Genomic DNA, 21,801 nt, shown 5'->3' on the forward strand with positions numbered 1-21,801 from the left:
AATGGCTACAAAGCAACCTTCAGTGCTGATTTTCGTTACTGTACTGTAATGTTACTGTATGTGCCCCAGCTTTGGGAACATGTATGCTGAAACATAATTTAATATTATTTTTAAATATTATATATATATATATATTTATATATATATATATATATATATATATATATTTATATATTTATATTTAGAATTATTTCATACTCGGCAGTGAAAAAAACAGACAAATGTTGCTTAAATTCATTTATTACAGCTTTTAAACATTATACACAGAGAGAACATACATTTTATATCTTTGGTACGCAGATTTACATTTTCAAAATTTAAAGATCTTCAAAGTGAAAATCCAATAATTAGGATATTAGGCCATGATAAAATTTTAGACAAAATATTGGTTGGCATGTGACAGGTTTGAAGGAAGCACTGAGAAGACAGTACAAGGGGGGGTGGGGGGTTAAAATTGGATTGGAGGGTTATTAGACAATGTTCTTGTACTGTACCAAGAAGTCTGCGTAATTTTTTAATTATTTTTGTAACATTTAAAATTTACATTAAAAAAACAATCATCCCAGAATATCTATTGTGGCTGCCATTTGTGAAATGGAGCACTTATCAACGTTGCGCTTGATTTTTCCAAATCCGTCTATTCCCCATTGCTCGCCCCAGCTGTAAGAAAATAAAAATATCAGCAAGGCTTAATTAGAAGCAGAGAGTTATAAATCAAAAAGTATATTACTAAAGTTTTAAATCATATCCTACTGTGTAACATCTTAGTTTAAAATATATTGCATATCCCTGGAGGTGTCATGCATGTAAACCATATCAAAACAAAGGACAAATTGGGTTTTACACAACACCTGGAGCTCTAAGGGTGACTTGAACCTCTCCTTAACAGTCAATGTAATTAATGTTTGAGAAAATATCAGGAGAAAACATTGTTGAGAATCTCTTGGAAAGTTATCAATCAAAGAATTGATCTCTCTTTATCTAAACTGTCTCTTAATGCCCTATTTTATTATTATTATTATTACTATTAGTAGTATTATTAATTTTTATTAATATTAATATTATTAATAATAAACAGGATTTATATAGCGCCAACATATTACAAAGTGCCAGTGACACAGGAGGAGGAGAGAACCCTGCCTGAAGAGCTTACAATCTAGGAGGGCTTCTTCATAACTCCTGAGCCACACTGTCCCCCACTTCTTGCTGCTTACTATTTGACCAAATTGCTTGCTTCAGAGACCAGAGTGCTAACCTTTGAGCCACTGTACCAACCATTGCTTTATAGTTTTAGGGTTGTTTTATAAGGGGATTCTTTTGGATACCATAGTGAAAAGTTTGACCCCCCATCAAGTTTCTATTGCTGTTTGTTTCAAATATTCACCAGTTCTTTTGTCCTGGTGACCATTGCAACTAAGATAAAAAAAAAGTTAGGTTAGTGGAAATAGAAAACTTTGAGTTTTTTTAGAGTAATACTGTGTAGAGATTTTGTTTCATTCCTGTTGTGTCTTGAGCACTGGAAACAAAGCAAAACCTCCCTGCAGACAGCATAACTAACCTGGTATGCGTTTTAACCTTCCCTGCTCTATACAAAAAAAGTGATGCTATTATATTGACTATACATTGCTCATGTGGAATAACAACATATACTACACTATGCCTGAATAAGGAAACTAACCTTTTTATTTAATTACAGTTCAATTTTGTTTAGTAAAGATTAATTGTATTGTTTATGTGGATTTAGGGAACAGATGCACACATTGAAGCAGATCCATGTTCCTTTATAAAAATCAAAGTTATGCATACAATCCCACAGGTCAGTGTCAACAGACTGTTTGTTTCTGGACTGCTTTTACTCCCTATACAAGTCAAAGGGAATGCAAAAGCAGCTGAAATACAAAGACCGGCATTAATGTTAAAAACAGTAAAATGCAGCATTTCCTTTTTTTACCACTGGCAGGTGGATAAAAACTGATAAAAAGTGAATGCTATAGAGTACAGACTTTAGTCATACAGAATTAGTTTAGTTAGGAGATAAGAACAATACATACCTATTCTTTATTAACCAGTAGTCCTGGCTACCATTTTCCTCATCATGGTCAGTCCCATAACCCACAATAATGATTGCGTGATTCATCTTTGGAGCACATGCTCCATCATAAATACCTAATAGCAAAATAAAATGTTACAGTCCTAACATGAAAAGTTGCTGTGATAATGCTGCTGACAGACTGCATCATATATGTCTTTCCTAATTTTGCCTGGGAATCTATTTTAAGGAATAGTGCATTTACCTTTATCATAAAACATGAATTGATTATCCACTCCAAATCCAACAGTAATTGGACCTTCAAGTGCTACTGCAGATGCTATGTTCTCTTCTCCAGTCAAAACATAGGACTTGCTTGCATTCAGAAACAAAGCTTTATCAGAATTATAGGAACAGGCCATTTTCTTAAAAAAATATATAAAATGAAATCTCCTTCAGTATTAGGAATGATATCTCCTATTTTAACTATTACTTTATAGTTTTTCCAAATGATAAAACACAGAGCAGTGTACAGTTTTAAAGCATATTAATCTACATATTAATCTATGAGGGCTCCCTATTCTATGTACACACACACTCACACTCATACTCAAATATAAACCAAGACACTTACTATAATAGGAAAACAGGAAAATTACAATGACTTAAGCCTATGACAAAACATAAATAAATATGAATACAAAATAAATAAATACATCATTGGAATGTTAATTTTAAAAATTTATTTAAAAGGGTATAAAAAAAGTTCTGTTTACCTGTTACCCATTTTCACAGGTTAAAGTATTTAACCTGTATTTTATTTAATTTAATTTAAAGTACTTTTGTGTTGGGTATGATGAATTGTTTGCTCTTATAAGATCTGTTGTGCATGATTGTTGGCCATCAGTAGATGGCACTATATTTTTATGCAAAGTTTGTTATAAACCACTTGTCTTTCACAACTCTATGACTCACTCAAAACAATGCTCTCCTTATGTGGAAGACAATATTAAAGCTGAGATTCCAGTTCAGTCTAGCTCAGGGGTGTCAAACCTTGGCCCCCAACATCATTTTTTGGCCCCCAAAGGAATCCTAAATATGAACTGAAGCTGGCCCGCTGCTGCATTGAAACTGCTACTATAATTCCCAGCATCACTCGTCTATAGACCAGCGGGCTCTCTGCCCATGCGTGGCCCCACATTGGACTGTTTTATAGACGCAAATAATGACGGGAATTTTAGTAGCGGCGCTATTTCAATTAACAAGGAGTTTCAGCTTCGGGCCACTCATAAGATTTAGCCCCGCTTTGGCCACATTTAGCATTTCCAGCACTCCCCCTCAGCTGTACTTTTCCTTGCTACTCCAAGGCTTGGACCTGAATGGTTGGATTTTCATAGAAGAATATTGTTATTATTATTGTTAGCCTGTGCAAAAAGGTTACCATTGAAATTTAACTCAGAAGGCTACAAATAGAGAAGACTGAAAAGGGTTTATATCTAATGGGAACGAAAAATGTTCTCAATTTTTTCAATAAATTGTAAAAGTTTTTAATTTTGTCCCTCTGTGTATTTGAGTTTGACACCCCTGGTCTAGCTGTTCACCATTCACAAACTAATGTGATATTTGTGAAAGGTGAACAGGAGAGCAGCTTCTGTGGTAACAACAGACTCCAAGATGGTTGTTTACCCTGCAGATTTCTTTCTAACTGCACTGCCCCTAACAATCACCATCCCCTGACTGGTTGTTATTATACATAACAGGCAAGGTTCCCATTGGCTGGTGGTTGTTAGGGGTGAAACCACCTCTAATGACCACCAATCATTTAGGATGATCCCTGATATCTACATTAGCAACCATGGTGTGCATGCCCATCTCTATTTAGTTCTTTTAAAGCAGTTAGGAAAAGTGTTTGCTAAAAATCACTGTGAATACACGATAATTCTCCTTTAACATTCCCCCACTAGATATATCCGTTCCCAGTGTATGCTAGGCTTGCACTCCAATGGCTCTCTCCTCTCTGTGATTTATAGTTTATTTAGTGTCAGAACAGTCACAATGCCTTTGTTTCTCCATATTCCCTGACCAGCAAATGCAGTAAATCACAGCAGGGGCCTGGACAGTATGTGCAGAGGACTGAGAATTCTAAAAATTACGACGTTTGCTGGTCAGAGAAAACAGCTGAAAAGCTTCAAATAAACATAGTAAGCAGGGCCATAATAAAGAGAAAGTATTTCGGCTCAAACCAAAACTGAATCAGAATAGGGAGCAGAAAGCTTCCAACATTCACTGTATTAGTTTTACCTTTCTACAAATCCAAGAAATTCTGTATCTATCAATTTCTGATTATTTTTAGCTAATGTCATTAAAACTCGAGAATCAGGAACAAGACAACAATGGAAGTATTGATCATTTAGATTTTGTTACTTTTTCTTCTCTTTATTATAAATGTATTACAAATACATTTAAACAAAACAATAGGCCCATTCATGTTTGTGGCATGATAAAGTTGTACCTCATATTACTACAAAGCATGGTATGCAGTGCACTTTGTAGCAGCCAATGCACTGAAGCACATCATAGGACACATGCATTGGATCATTTTTTTATGGTTTCTGTGCTTTGGCCTCTTTTTATGTATAGGCTGCTTTGCAATGCAATGCATTCACTTCACTTTGTATTCTAGAGCATGTGTGCCTTGGCCATTATGTTTTGTGTAAAGTATTGTGCATTACCACGGGATAGCTATTATATTCCTAGAAAATGTAGGGCATAAATTCTCAAGCATCTGAAATTTATAAGTTAAAACTATGTGAAAGTATTCAGAAGCAGTTGCATAAAATGGGTCAAAATTATATCTGTGTGTAATTATTAATCTGTGTGTAAATTTCCACCTAAGAGCAGATCTGATGGGATGGCTTCTATCACTTGTATTACACTTGTGTGCCCTCCTGATTTTGCTTCACTCTGATGCCACGCCTAGTCCAATATAAGTGTCTTTACTGGCTATTAAGTCTCATTGGATATGTTTGAATATTCAGGAAAGAATTGGGTGTTAACCTTCTTTAAATTCCTAATTTTAAAATGGCTCCAAAAATAAAACACAGTATACAATGCAATGGTTTTTAAAACCATTTATTCCAGAACAATGCTATCTAGGCCTTTAAAATGTGGGATATATCATGTGTTTTGTTTGGTGCTCAGCATTTATAATGGGTAACCCTGTGTCCTATCTAAGCACAAGTTGGCATATTACACAGACAATGCTCGATTTTAGAATTTTAAATATGGGCGTTATATATTTGTGTACATGTCCGCATGGTTTCATACCATCACATTGTGTAATTAAACCATAATGAATTCAGAAATGCTATTAAAGTTTATCTCAGACACATTGGCCCTGATTTAATAAAGCTCTACAAGGATCAACAGTATACACTTTCATCAGTGAAGTTGGGTGATCCAGCAAACCTGGAATAGATATCCTAAAAATCATTAGCTATTTGTTATCAAAGGTTTTCAATTCTGGACCAGATCCATTCCAAAATTTCTGGATCACCCAGCTTCACCGATGAAAGTGTATTCTCTCCAGCCTTGTAGAGCCTTAATAAAATAGGGCCATTGATCTCAAAGACTGGGGAGAACCTTGGCAATTAAGCAAACCTGAAATGGATCTGGTCGAAGATTGAAAACATTTCAGTTTCAGTAGTTTATTAAAGATTACATTTAAGATTGGAAATGTAAATCACAGCAATACAGAGAGAAGAAAAAAAAATAAAGCATACCTTTCCAGCATATTCATAATCCTCAGCCTTCATAATGCCGTTCATCTCTGAATACATTAGGGCAGCAATTGGAAACCCACCACAGCATCCACCATCCTCAGGGTCACAATCTACCAGTTGCTGCTCACTGAGGCTCTCAAGTTTATGGTTCTTTAAACATAATCGTGATTCAATAGCACCCACCTAAACAAAACATGGTAAAAAACTATAGGTAATTTGTTCAATCAGATTGTGGCAGTCTGTTCAGCCAATGTCAGATTTCTCATCACACAGCTTTCCAGTGCAAGGTGGGCTTTGAACTGGGGTACTTTGCAAAATGTTAAATTTGCCAAAATAGAATTGTACATTCTAATGAATGGAGACAGCCATAACATGCTGCCTAGCCTATACTGCTTATATTCAGTATACAGTATTTAGCTAATCATGTTTCGATGGAAAACATATCAATGCCTCATTGTCCCTGTGATGTCCCATTCTTCTGATATTCCCTCTTCTTGCTTGCAGACTGGCACTAAGTGTACAAGCAGCAAGAGGGAATATCTAAGGAACAGGACTTCACTGGGAAAAAGTAAAGTTATGTAGCTAATAATGCTTTGGAGAAGAACATGTGAAGTCATTACTCAAATTTTTCCTCTTCCTTTCTGTAAATTGGCATCAAGTCTATAAGCAACAAATAGGAATATCTCATGAATGGGATTTCACAAGGACAATATAAAGGTATGTAGTTATTTTTTCAAGAAGAGCAATGTCCCAGTCATCAGATATTCCCCCATCTTACTTGTAGATATACCCCCAAGTAAAGAAGCAGCAAGTAGGAATATCTGTGGAATTTTTCTTCTTTTTCTTCAGAAGAGTGCCCAGCAAAGAGTGCCCCATGTCCTTTGTGGCTTTATAGCTTTTTTAACATTAGTTGTGAGCTTCTAGTTTTAGCCTCTTAAACTTATTACCCATTGGACTATATTTTGCAGTGTGTTTGTGTAGAACAGACTTGAAATATTCCAGTTTCTGTTCCGTGTTCTTTGAGGACAATATTCTCTCCCAGTCCAAGTGATAAAGAGCCGCCCTTAACAATGGAAACTATAATCACTTAAAATTTTATGTATTTATGTTTTCCGATTTTTGCTTCCTGTTTACAATTTACATTAAATTAAATCATATTATGGTGACTGCTATCCAGATTTTTTGTGACACCCGGACTACAAACATACAGGAACAAAGTAAACGTTTGTAGCTAATTATCCTTCAGAGAAGAACAAGAATAAAAATAATATTAAAATAAAAAAAAAGTATTTCATTGAATCTGATTTTTAGTAGCTGATAAATACAAACTAGACGTGAGCATTTCTTACTGTAGCGAAAGCCCAGCAGGATCCACATGTGCCTTGCTGTCTAGCAGGAGTCACACATTTCGAATCTCTCCAGTCAACATGCTCAGGAAGATTGTTATGGCTTTCATATGTCTTCCTTGGAACATTGTCTGGGACTTCTGTATCAAACAAGCAGCTCCTTGAGTTCAGTGTTTCTGCTGTCTGGAATAAAAGTGACAGCATAAATAAACGTTTGTCTTTATAAAATTCTTAGAACTGTTTTTTTTTTGTCACCTGCTTTCTTGTTGGGAAGGCTTTCCCTAGGTCTCGTCTAGGACAGGATATGATAATACATTGAGTTTGATTCATTATTGATCTCCCGAAAACCCGAAGCCTCCTGGGATGCATGATGTAAGTATACATGATGCATGATGTTATACATCATGAAGTATACATACATACATGATGTTTTTAAATGTTAATTTATTTCTGAATTCTGAAATTTCCATTTTACAAGAACAGATCTGAATGGTACATTCAGCTTCAGCTAGAAATTCAGGACTGTTGAGCCCATTGGCATACCACCCAACTGTTCCGGATTTGGAGGAATTGTCCTTCTTCCCTTCTCAGTTTTCACTCTTTTGGGTTGATATATATAAATAAATAAATAAAATACCTCTATTAAAACTGTATTATTTAAGTAATAAAAAGATTTTTTTTTAAACTTTCAATACAGATTCTATTGATTTAATTTACCATTTTTGAAAAAATTATAATATAAAGGGATAGTAATTGTGAAAACTTGTCAGTTTATCCAGTAATTTTTTGTGTGTTCATTTTTATCTTCTGAAAATGGCAGTATGTCATTTGTCTCCATAATTTGAGCTAAAAAGTGTCCCTCTTCCCTATCTCCCTATAGGGTTGGGAGGTGTGTAGTGGCTATGTTCATCAATAAGCACGGCTTGCCTTTAAGTCAGTGAACACCATTAACAATGAGATCTAAGGGCTCAACTACACATGCAGAGTATTCACTTCTAATTTTGAGTTTGGTCTTCACATAATGATCAGATCTGATATTTATTCCAAAGTAAAATCTACTTTAGATTGATCATAACCAACCGCTTTTTGTCTTCTTGGTTTTTGTGATCACATGTGTTGGTACATCTCATAATGTACACATTTTGTCATAAGTCAAAAAACAATCGATTATATGAGTCTGGGATTTTGAACACTTTCTGTTCAGAATAAAATCATTAGCTGAATAGAATTTTAAAAAATTTGTGGAATGACTTCCAACCAACAGATTACCAATCAGAAAACTGACTGAATTGTTATTTTAAATACAATTTTATCAATGGATTATTGGCAAGTGCCCAGACTAACTGACTTTTTCCTGCAGACCAAATCTCTATAATGAGAGAAGATTCTAGAAACTGTCAGTAACATATTCTCTCTTACCATATCTGCAAAATGATTCATTCCCATTCTGAAGGTGCTGAGGCCTTGGTCAGCTTGTGCATTATGATTCTGCACCATGTGCCAGTTGTCTTCCCAAGCTTTCCTTCGTGACTCCTCTTCTTCCAAGGATGTATATGTTTTACCTGTTATGTTATTGGTAGAAAAAATTAGTATTAGCCTTACAACAAAGGTTCATACAGGCATTACATATTGCCATAACATTTGTATTTTTTTTATTTTGGATAGAGTAAGGAGGGGGTAAAGTCCCGCCATGTTTTGCAAACGGTGTTTTATTTGATAGATTTGCCGACAAATCTCTCAAATTACCCAAAAAAAGCTGTCAATTCTCTCAAATCTACCCAAAAAAATACTTCCCTTTGCATACACTTTAACTCCACATATAAAAGAAATCAATGTATATTACCCCATACTGATGTACCTTACCATTGCATTTAAACAGCATACTGAATATTTTCTGTGTGATCTCTATTTAGCAGCACAGTGGTTATCCATACTACATTGTACCAATTATATTGAATCCTATGGAGTAGATGCACATGGTTTCCTTTTTTGCTAGTGAGAATGTCGCTTCCTTATTCCCCACTAAGCAAAATCCTAATGCTAGTCAAAATGGCTCAGGAATATACTTCAAAAAAAAGGAAGACATATGATTGTTAGGCCCTAAAGGACCTGATGTAAAAAGTTCTGTCTACCTTGTAAAGCACGGTTTGCTATTGTACTGTTATAAATAAACCCAAACTAACCATACATTGTAATATATTATTCATATTGATAATTTGTATAACTGTTTACCATATTTCAACTTCCAAGCATGCCACTCTTCATCAAAGAAATTGCTAGCCCAGGTACAGAGGACCAAAAGCGATAGTACGCCCAAAATTTTGTTAAAATGCATTCTACAAGACAAGGTGAGTTGAAGAGTCAACAATATATCCAGTATATATGAATAGCTGAATAGTTCATACATTTCCTAGTCTATTACAATATAAATTCAAATGGAAGACACACTTCTGGAAGGAAAACGCATTGAGGGAGATATTCATTGTTCATTAATGTTTGCTCCAAGCAAATCTATTACATATAAGGATAAAACATGGACACTCTGGGATAGTGCAGAAATTGCTTTTAGATAGCAAATATATTGCCAAATAGGTAGCCATGGAAAATCTGTACCTTTGTCAGCTTTTTATTGCTAATAAAAAGCTGTTGTAACATAATATCAAAGCAAATATGTAGTTTCTGCCCGGAGCAAATCTATTTGGAAATCTACATTTAGTATATAGTGTAAGTAGGTTAATTAATGTGAACTCTTGTGTGTTGTCAGACTACCTTATCATGACCTCCAATAAATGGTAGCATATGGGGAAAATCTTCTATTTACTTTCTATTGTTTAATAATGAAAAAAAAAGTTTAGAAAAAGTAATACTGAAAATTAGTAATCAGCTAAATAAAAATTTTACCTAAAATTTGATTGAAAATCAAGGAGAATACAACAAAACTCTCTTAATAAAGCAAACAATCAGCATTACAGTCAATATAGGGAAATACAGTCAGTAGGGAAAGCAAAAAATGTTTTGGTTCCTAGGGGCTCATTTCTTGGGGTTATAGAAGTTATTTCCAACTATCCTGGATCTATTCTTGTACCATAAAATAGCCATATCATACCATCATTATAAAAATGTGAAAAAGTAGAATTAAATACCAATAAAAGTATAAAAGTGCATAAATAATAATGAATAATAATCATAAAAAAAACACTGATGAAAAGAAATCCTACCCTTTATACCCCCCCCCCCCCCCCTCCAACACACACACAAAAGCAAAATGCATATAATTTTTAAACAAATTTTGTCTAAGTAGCTGAATGTGCCGCTTTAGAGACAATTTTCAGAGAACAGAGAAATCTTTATTACCAAAATCCCTCTGCTCATCCCTACTGGTAAATGAAAGCCCCTACAACATGTATTTTTTATTTTCTAATATTAAAATTGCACTAATCAGTTTTAAAGGCAAAATGTACAGTTGATATTTCTTATGAAATTGAATACATAAACCACATCCCCCTCCTCACATCATCTTAGTAGGAAAGACACATACACAGGTTTGAATAGGTAACAAGCAATGCTGTGATAAATAATATGCCACTGACCTGAAAGATTTGATTCTTGAATTCTTCAGGTCTACTTAATCAGTCTATTTATACAGATGCTTATCTTTCTATTTATTTTGTAGCTGTCATGTACTTCAAAGGTTGGGCACTGTTACAATCTAATCAGCAGAAACAGTTAAATGCAATGATAAGATTGCTACTGTTAGTGATTTTCTGTAGAATAAACTTCTTTTGACTTGTCCCATGATACTTTTACAATGTTCATAAAAACTGTATTTTTGATAATTTATTTTAAATATATTATTAAATGTATTATTTGTATTAAATTATTAATACATTTTTAAATGTATTTTAAATGTATTATTTTTAAATGTATTTTTGACACATGCAACTTTTTCCCAACAAAATATTCAAACTTTCTTTGGATATCTACTAAGTGTAAAAGATAGCAATACGTTGAATAAATAAAGTAACAAAGGTGGCCAAAACTGTAAATAAATGACAATTATTATTTTTTTAGGCAAAGGGATCATGGAAGCCACCATTATTGGACTACCAATCTGCAAAGGCTGGTTGTCTTGCTGACCTTAAATACTTTGAATAGCTAGACTTTTCTGTTATTACTGTACTGATGTGATTTCTAGTTCCGGGTTAGAGACTTAATTATAGTAAAGTCAGAGAATCACCATTAGCGTTAGTTAAGGAGTATTTTTAGACATAAATTATAAGAAGCAGCTCCTTTTATTTTTCTCATGATAGATTTCCTTAAACCTGGGGAATTCTGCTGGTGAGATTTATGTGCTTGCATTCTCAGTTGTTCATACTTCACACAAAATGTGTATCACTCAGCACCAATTAACCCCATGGCATTTTCACATGAATTAGCACACCTACTGCCATCATATTTCATGTATATGATAAGTGGATCTGTCACTGATTAAACGCACAGAATTTTATTATGATGTGTGATAACCTAACAGATGCTGGACTATGAGTTATAGCTATCTGATGAAATTATTAGTTATGAATTATTTTTTCACATAAAAAGCCCTACAAAGCAAAACTATTCCAAGCAATGTGCTAAATATGTTGCTTGTAACATTTGGAACTTGTAGGAGTTACTAATATTCTCATAATGAGCTTGTATTCAGACCAATCATTTTCTCCATATTGGCATCCATGGGCTGGTGATTTGTGAGGCAGGTTAAAGGGGTACTGCCCAACAAGCAATGTTTTTTTAATTCTATTTTTTCTATTGCTCCATTGCTGACATGCTAATGTGTATCTAGCAGTAGAACGCAGCAGGACACAGCACAGGAGATGTAGGGTTTTTTTATGGAAGGATGATAATATTGAGATAATGTTGTGGTGTGGTACATACTATAGAAAGGGGAAGTCTAATGCCCGGGAAAAGCCCAATATTGGGAAATGGAATCTAATGTTAGGAGGTTTTTCAGTGCTGGTAAATTAGAACCAATACTGAGGGGGGAGGGTGGCACTAATGATGTGAACACATTATCCAATTGTGTACATATAGTCTTTTTTATAAGATAAAACATTTTAAATTGGCATAATCTTACCTGTCAAATGAAAATTAATCGTATAACACAAGGAGTTTGTACTAAAAGACGCCTAGGATAGAATGATGTCTAAATACAACCCTGCATACATGGGCTTAAAAAAATTCTGCACTAAAATTTTCTTTAAAATGAATGAAAATATCTGCTTTTATAAGTAAATGTCCTTATATTCTGGTAATTGTAACAATTATAAGGCAATCCTCCTGTCAATTCTTCTGTTGTGTGCTATGATGGCCTCATAACCTCACTAATATCCTCATCAGACGCACAGATACAAGACTTCTCTGGAGCTGCCCCAATTCTCTGAAATGGTCTTCCTGAGCACTCAAAACTCATTTTTTCAAACTTGCCTACCCAAATTCTTCTGTCTTTTGAAACCATCACTACTTCCCTCCACTACATATCTCCCATCCTTTTGTGTGTAAATTCCCCCGCCTTCTAGATTGTAAGCTCTTCGGGGCAGGGTCCTCTCCTCCTGTATCACTGTCTGTATTCGTCTGTAATTTGCAACCCCTATTTAATGTACAGCTCTGCGTAATATGTTGGCGCTATATAAATCCTGTTTATTATTATTAATAATAATAATAATAATAATTGCCAACCACATGTAGAAAGGGTACCATCATGCATAGTTCCACTGCTTGGCACATGTATTGTATTGAGCTTGAAGCACCTAGAAGCCCATTTGTATTCTATGAAGGTTTATATCCTTTACCAATGTGTTGAAGGATGTGTATAAAGTTACCTTGTACACCATGGGCCTGATTTACTTGTACTCTCTGAGACTGGGAAATATAAACTATCATGAGAGTTCCTGAGTGATCTGGCAAACCTGGAATAGATCTGGTGTAAACAGTTGTCTACTAATAGCAATGATTTAAGAAATCCACTTCAGGTTTGTTGGATCATCCACGTCCCCCGATGATAGTCTATCTTCTCCAGTCTTGGAGAGCTTTCACAAATCCGGACCGAAAAGTGAGAAGCAAGCATAGGAAATGACAGTCCACATTTTGTTATACTTGTGTCCAACCTTAACTTTTAACACACTAAAAGGCAAATAATCTGTTCAGTTTATACAAACATTTAATATAAAATACATTCCAAGTTTAAAATAAATTCATACTTTCAATAGATTTACATTCTTCTTCATGTTAAATTAATTTCCGTTTAAAGAAACAACATGCCATGTACAAATCTTATCATACATCAGTAACTAAGATACAAACTAAGACGTTAAGATACTCAGTGATTATAAGATCCTTTGCCGGAAATGTGATCTTAAGGTCTTCCAAGCAGGCCCCTTGGTAAGAAGACAAAAAGAGAAAAGAATTATTTTTCAGAGAACATTCATTTTTTGATTGCACAAACGCCGGTATGCCACTATTATCAGTAATCAAAACAAACCTGGGCTTCTGGTATACACTTACTGACCTTTCATTAGAAAGTTAGCCCTTTGAACCAACCATTCTTATCTGTTCAGCTTTTCTGTTGGTTACTAGGTGTAATGGATGATGTCGCTAATCAATAGCAAGACAAATGTATTGATTTTATAGTTGTTTCATCTCCTCCTTCTGTGTCACTGTCTGTATCTGTCTGTCATCTGCAACCCCTATTTAATGTACAGCGCTGCATAATATGTTGGTGCCATATAATAATAAAACCAATATTTACATACCAAAGTGCCTTGGGTTTCAAAGCTTCTTCTTTTAGAGAATGGCATTCAATGAACTGTTGCCTGGAGTCCAGTGAAAGTTTCTATCACCTCTAAAGCACGCCACCAATAAGTACCTCAATTAATTTACCCCTAAAATTAGTTTCAATTCTTCCTCTGGTACACCTAATCCTTACACTGATCCCTAACATTTAACATTTCCTAACCCCGGCCCTGACACTTAACCTAGGACCTCAAGTGTGTTCTCTTGTGTTTACTCCTGACACCCCCACCACTTAACTAACCAAACTTAAGCTCTAAATAGTTATTAAGACGAAGTGACCTCTTTATCATACTTTCTTATTTATGTCCTCCAAATTTTCTGTGCCAAATTACATTAATTCTGCAATGAAACAGCAACACCAAGATTCCATTACCAGGGGCTATTGATGTGCTAACAGAAAACCAATTATATTTCCAGGTAGCTTGTAATGACAATTGACATGTCCAACTAAGTATTTGTAAAACTCATTGTCAGTATGGTCTCACTTTATATAGAAAAAACAATATTATACTAGCTTGGGGTGATGGGAACCAAAAGTTTTTCTGTAAGGATGATATTTTTTCTACAACGTAAATGCATGCTGGAGTGTAGCATTGTATAGTTACCAATCAAATGTTGGGTTTTATTAGGGTTGTTCAGAGATTTTATTAAAAAAAACGCACAGTTTATTTTTTCATGGCTTGGTAAATAAAACCATAGCCTGGCCTGACTCATGCTACAATAAAAGAAACATTTTTTAGGTAGACTTTGCACTTTATTTATAAATCAGGGAATCTGACATTCCATCAAATATTACCTGGTGTGAATTAATTACTGCAAAACTGAAAAACATGACCTCCATGTAATGGGGCAGTAATCAACCAATTGTAATGCATAATTTCCACTGGTTACCAATGTAACAGGGCATTTCACACTGAATCATCAGTGTACAGGAGAACATCTCCACTGACCACCTATGTAAGTAGCATTTCACTACTTACAAACACTGACTGGTGCTGACTGGGTACGCCTTTTAGATCTGACTATATGAATAGAACACAAACACAATAATTTCCTCCTCTTGTAAAAGTTTTATTGGTTTCAACAGACATCCTGCTGGGTGCAAGCTCCTTCACCCACTGTTCTGACCTCTAAAGCCAAATGGTGGGCAAAACGCATCGAGGGGGGAGTCTGTGCCCATCTATTGAGACCAGAAAACATTTTTACAAGAAGAGAGCAGTGATACAGCCTGTGTTTTCCTACGGATTGCAGAGTTTCTGTTTGAGCCTGTGTACCTTCAGCTGGTTTTGTTGAGAGCTCCAATGAAGAACAATCTGGAGCAGAGCAATTGTTTTGTATTAGAATGATGCATGCATTTCTATGGGTGTGTTACTACATTGAGCAAGTCATAACAAACCCATTTAATACTGAATACCCAATTAAATTAAAAAAAAAAACAGAAACTCAAAATGTTTAATTCAACATTCCCAACATTCCCAAAATAGGAAACAAAATAAAAAGGAACACAAATACTATACAAACATTTTATTAGTCAAATGTGAAAAGATTCTTTAACATTGTACTGTGTTCAACAAAGAACCTTTTGAAAAAAAAAAGATTGCAACACAGAAATGCTAAACAGAACAGGTCGTGTTATGTCGCTGCTAAATGTAAATTATGATATCTCATACAGGAACCCAGTGTCTTTATTATAACAAATGAATTACTAAAAATAAAAGAAGCAAGTTAATCTAGTTGCACAAGATCATTTCACACTGAATTTTTTATGAGTTACTTCACGTGCTGGAGTTTGCAAGATTCAAATGTTCAAGGGTGGGTCAAAGTCAATCACCACGTTTCTAGGCTGCATAAATCTTTGAATTTTTAAAGTATAAAAGTATGATAAAATAAACATTTTTTTTACTTTAAAAAAAATTGAAATATATTTTTTATCTACAGGAGTAAACAGTAATGCAAAAAAGATACTGGAGTTCTAACTAAACATAGTTTTTTCCTATGTGTAGGTATGTGTAAGCAGGGTAAGGGCACCAGACTTATATTTTTTGTCTGTCAAATACAATATCCTAATAAAGAACAAGCCCAGTTCCTGACTGTATTCACTGACCAATCCTTGATATGTTTTTCTTAATATGGAATGCTGTGTTTGCTTTACTCTAGACCTCAGAAACAGTGGGCCTGAATTAATAAAGCTCTCCAAGACTGGAGAAGATACACTTTCAGAAGTGAACCTGGGTGATCCAGCAAGCCTGGAATGGATCTGGTCCAGGATTGGAAACATTTACTAACAAATAGCAAAATACTTAGAAGAAATCCATTCCAGGTTTGCTCGATCACCTGGGTTCACTGCTGAAATTATATCTTCTCCAGTTTTGGGGAACTTAAATAAATCTGGACCAGTATATTTAAAGTATTTGAAACCCCCTATTAGAAATTGCACATATAGTTTTTGTAGTTCATTTCTGCAGGTCATGTGATTACAATTCTTTTCTGTTCTCTGTTTGGTGGAGAGATGGAGAGATTAATGACAGAATGGGCCTTTGTTTGTAAGAAAGGAACTGAAGCAGTTGGACTATGGTGGCAACATTGCACAGCCTAGATCAGCCTGCAGATCGTAGCCACCTGAAACAAGAAAGTAAAAGTATCAGAATCAATAGGTATTTTATCCTTTCTGAAATGCTAAAGACAAATATAAAAGTCAGGATACGATGACAAATTTGAAAAGTGACCTTTCATCCAGAATGCTTTTCATGCAGATAGTTTGAAAAGTTCCACTTTTGTTTCATATGGCCATAAGGTTTGAGAATATGCTAGATCATGGCTGTCCAACACCAGTCCTGGAAGGCTGGGATCCACATACATTTCTAGTATTTCTCTAACAGACAGCAATACATTTATTAGGTTACAAAGAATCAGAAATGACTCTGTATGATACTCTTGGTCTGTGTGTGGTTCTGTGGATGCTACCTGGAAATAAAACATTTATGTTCCTGATTGTCTTCTCTACTCACAATAAAGCCCATTTTTACAGTGATTTGTCTAACTATGAAGATATGAAACGAAGCTTAGCTGATGAAAGACAACATGGTCCTTTTTAAAAAAAAATCTGTTAAAATCTTTGTAACTTTCTAGATGATTATCTGTCCTTTAGAGAAATTTTGGCAGTCACTCCAGAGAAGATTGAGTAGTTTGGCTTGTTATTTGAAGATAAAAACCATTTCCTTTATATTGTCACACACACACTCATCAACCAGAAGAGCTAACAATCACCTGTGAGCCATTGAATGGTGATTATTAAGGCGCAACAACCACCTGGTGCTGGGAAAAAAACTGATTGAAGAAAAGATAGACATTCCCAGTCAGTGTTCAATTAACAAACTTATAAAATATTGATTAATAATTCCCTATTTTTAATAAATTGCCATGGAATTCAACATTTTTAAATCTATCCTGTAAAAACGTCTTACAGTGTATGGCTAGCTTATCATTTAGGATGTTTCCTATTTCATTCAAGGTCTTTGTTAACTAGCAGCCTATTTATGTACAGTTTCAATTGCCATACATTTTATAACATGAAAAGTGTTCTAAATTGACTTAGGTGTCACGTGATACAAACAAGCAAATGTCGAAATAATTGTGAGTAAATCAGGAAGAGGGCATTACATTATTATGGTGCTGTATGTATGTATGTATGAAACGGGGAATCAGACACTTCCTCAAACATTCTCTTGTGTGAATCTTCCGGTCCATTAAATTCAAAGACCGTAATTGATTGTTTGAGGGAATGTCAGATTCCCTGATTCACAGTTTATAAATAGAGCCTTTTGAATGGCAAACTGAAAGATTTTAACTAATTCGTGAACAGCTAGTTTTAAAATCTTATCTTGGTATGTTATCTCAAATTAAGTCTAATGAACTTTATACAACAATAAAAAGACACTCTCTGACTTAAACCAATGTAATGCAAACAGCAATGTAAAAAGACTATGCTAATCTCTGATTACTTGCATTGCTTACTGAACTTTTTCAATTGTACCATAAAGCTCAACACATTTAAATGCACATATGTAATACATTTGTGAGTGTTTTTTATATTTTGTGTCTATAATGTGGTTTGATGCTAATAGACATACATTGAAAAAGAAAAGAAATCACAGTATATAAAGTATATTGATACACAGAATGTATCATATTTCAGTATAATAAACCTATGCTTGACTGGCTGTGATACTGCACATTGCATTTTAGAATTGTTTTTTTTTTTTTTTTGAACTGTATTTTTCATACGTCTGGATGTGTATATCTGACATGAACACCCTATTTTACACAACCGATGCAGGAAATGTCATGTATACCAGGGGTCCTTAACCCTCAGTTGATGGGTCGGCCACGGCTCTGCCTGGTGCACCCACCAGCGGGGTCAGGAGAATGATCCCGCTTGGGGGGCATCGGCCAGAGCTGCGGACCTCGTCTCCCGGAGACATCGCAGGCTTTATGAACACAACCCACCCACTCTCCCATCGCAGGCGGGTTCTGGCATCATGACGTCATGCGGTCCGGAGTGACCCACAAAAGGTTGGGGACCACTGAAGTATAGGACAAACAATCATTAGTATGTTTCACCAGTGAAAACTTTTTTTCGCCCCCCTGTGGCATAGGTTTTACTACATTTTTTTTTACAATCGTTGTCCAAAAATCATTGGTCATACTTAATAAAGCAATTAATAATCAAGTATTCCATGATACCAATCTGCATCATCTGTTGTTGTTCTTGATGACCTGAAATGATGGAATATGAAAGCTAATTGGTTGTTTTAAATACTATAATTGTTAACGAATAACTAATGGTATATATTTTAGATCTCATGTAAGCTCTTACTGTTCTAAATGTCATGACAGCATTCTGTCCCTGTGTTTCTAATGTGCTCTTGGATTGTCAACCTGTTATGGAGGCTTACAATGGAGATGACAAGTGTCAACACACATTATTTAAGTATGGAACACTTGTCATGATCAAGACATCTGCCCCGGGAAATGCCTTGCAGTTATTACTGCAGACTGTAGGTGCTTGAAAGGGGTCTGCAGGGAATTAGTAGCATGGAGATGTAACAAAGAAGAAGAAATAGTGAAAACTAGTATTTGATTAAAAAACCAAAACATAGAATATGTTTTTTTAAAACATGGTGTTCTAGCATACTACAGGTCAATCAGTTAGGTTTATCTACCTTAAAGTGAACCTGTGAACATAGAAATATAAGAGATATTTTAGTGATGTGGTTTTCATTCAGATCTTTTTTCTGGCTTACCATTTAGTGATTCACCAACATGCAACAAGTAATAGATCTCTAAAAAGTGTAACTGCAGGTTTGCTGACCATGTTGAAAACTACTGTATACACTTTAGTATAAACCAAGATTTTTATTACCTAAAAAATCCTTATTTGCCATTAGCAGAAGAACTTTTATTTTATATTACATTAGTTTATACTCAGGTGAAACCTAGTGGCATGTTTTGGAACTGCATTTGTCTCTTTGTAAGACACTTTACACAGCACACAGTTCCATCTACTGCTGGCCAACAATAATTCACAAGGATCATTTCAAAGCAAATGACCATAACCAACTCATTAATACAAAACACTTTATACTCAATAACGGGTAAAAAAGATAATCATTTTATTTTTTTTGTATCCCCTTTGAAATAAATCTTTTTAAAGCATGCACAATGGTTATGTATAGATTACATATATTTAACTGGAAACTCTGTTGATTACTGTTATGAATGTTAGTAGTGATGCATGCATTTTGTGGCCTAGGTTTATATTCAATGTAGTTTTTCCTGTTTTTTTGGGTAAAAGCTGGTACCTTGATTTATATTCAGAATGGTTTATTTTTGAGTATATATGATACTTGATAATGGTAACTTATTTCTGTCCTCACAGAATCCCTTAAAATAATCATGTGGGTATTGTGAGCATCCTTGATTCAATTCATATAGAAACAGAACATATAAATAATAAAACATTTTATTTACAAAGATAAAACCTCATAAAAGTGTTCTATTGTATTCAGAAAACTATGAAATGTGAGCATAAAGAAATTTGTAACTCAAATGAAACAAAACACTAAAATTTATATTTGTCATTGGTTATTGGTAAGATTAATCATCTGCTGACTTCTTATGAACTATTTTGCGGCATACGTTTGAGTATTTGTCACCTCCCACTAGTGCACACAACATGGATTCAACTTCTAATTGAATTTCACAGTTTTTGATTATAAGTTAGGAAGTCTATTACAGACGCATGATGCCAGTGTTTGGATGTGGAATACTCATGAAAAATGGGCATTCTGGGAATTCTGTACTCAGAGATAACAGAAACAAACATTATTCTGCTCACCAGCAACCATTTCACACTATTCAGTTTTAGTTGATATGTACTTCATTTATATTTACAAAAGAAATCTGCTTTAGTACAGACAATAAATATGAAAACACACCTTTAAATATAACATTGTTCAACCCAAACACAAACCCCCAAAAACTTCATTGTAAGGTCTTTCATATTAGAAGATTGATAGAATCAAATGAAGTTAGGTTGCTATTGGATATTTTCTAAGCGGGGAAATAGATGGCCATGGTTGATATGAGTGTATTTGTAAGATCCAGTGCCCTGACTGAAGGACTGCATATGACAGGGGCAGTGATATGTTCTAATGGGGGATATTAGTAAAGGATATTGGGAAAGGGAATCTGATATACAGATCACAAGGGGGGAATGTTTTCCTTTAGTCTTCAAGATCTTGTTTTGACTTCCCCCGTCCATGCAAGTAGTAATTGTGCATTTTAATGGTTTTATTAGGAGAAGAAGCAGACTTAAACACGATTAACCTGAAGAAAGATAATGTTGCAAACAAATCTGTTCACTACTGCATTCTTTCTTATAATATTGTTTAATACAGATAAATATTACTGTGTTATGGCTGCTTCAACTTGATTGACAGCCATTTACTAACTCACAGTCTACACAAAGCTACCATATGCCTTATCTGTGCCTGAGCATAGGTATCTATTACAGTGCTACAATGCCAATAACTTTCACTACTCCATGTCTACTTTGCTTATACTAAATGCTGGAAGTAGAATGTGGTTCTAGGCTCCTTTACTCTATTATTTGTTTAACAGGTCCATTTAACTTAAAAAATAAGTTGATTTACATAAATAGGAAACAAGCTGATTTACATGAATAGTATAGCAAATTATCTCAGTTAAGATCTAAAGAGTCCTACTACATTTAATACAAGTATTTCACAGTTCTTATCTGTGCTGCCTAGAATTTTACATTAACCCCCATTTAATGTGATAAGTCAAGAAAAACTTATCTGCATTATCATTCCGTATGAGTTTATGTAGCAAAATATAGATATTTCTTCAGATATAACTACAGAATATTAAATTATAATCATTTCAGCTTTTTTACACATTTCAGTAAATGTAAGAGTGCAGCGAGTTGTTTTACAATGGCTGCATATATTATTTTCTTCAAGTAATATTTCAGAAAAACTGAGTTTTGTTTAAAGCACACAATGTAGAGTGTCCAGTCTGAAGGTATTGCTCTAATGAATGTAAACCTTTTTTTATCTTGGGTTATACAATATTTGTTTATGAGTGTCAGAGGTCCCACTGCTATGAGCAAGCTGGGTTATTAACTGCAAACATGATCTCAGGATTTACAGGATAATAATAACTCCAAGATCAAAAACATTCTTGGATGATAAAGTTTATGAAGAGCACACCTTTT

At 34.6% G+C, this 21,801-nt stretch overlaps 2 protein-coding genes across 2 annotated transcripts in view; both read right to left on the reverse strand.

Annotated features, from left to right (window-relative positions):
* Positions 1-224: 224 nt before the first annotated feature.
* Positions 225-10,777, reverse strand: LOC140324393 (cathepsin 8-like). Its single transcript, XM_072402259.1, has 8 exons — positions 10,748-10,777; positions 9,390-9,493; positions 8,577-8,719; positions 7,161-7,340; positions 5,812-5,994; positions 2,295-2,454; positions 2,052-2,166; positions 225-660 (listed from the first exon to the last, which is right to left on the reverse strand). Exons 2-8 carry the CDS (start codon positions 9,490-9,492, stop codon positions 558-560), a joined length of 987 nt encoding a protein of 328 aa, XP_072258360.1. The 5' UTR covers position 9,493; positions 10,748-10,777; the 3' UTR covers positions 225-557.
* An 8,876-nt stretch (positions 10,778-19,653) lies between these two features.
* Positions 19,654-21,801, reverse strand: part of MAS1 (MAS1 proto-oncogene, G protein-coupled receptor) — a gene marked incomplete in the record, with an annotated part of 19,458 nt that continues 17,310 nt past the window's right edge. Inside the window, 1 exon segment of the mRNA XM_072402260.1 lies at positions 19,654-21,801.

The sequence above is a fragment of the Pyxicephalus adspersus genome, chromosome 2 (genome assembly GCF_032062135.1).
Source record: "Pyxicephalus adspersus chromosome 2, UCB_Pads_2.0, whole genome shotgun sequence".
Classification (NCBI taxonomy): Eukaryota; Metazoa; Chordata; class Amphibia; order Anura; family Pyxicephalidae; genus Pyxicephalus; species Pyxicephalus adspersus.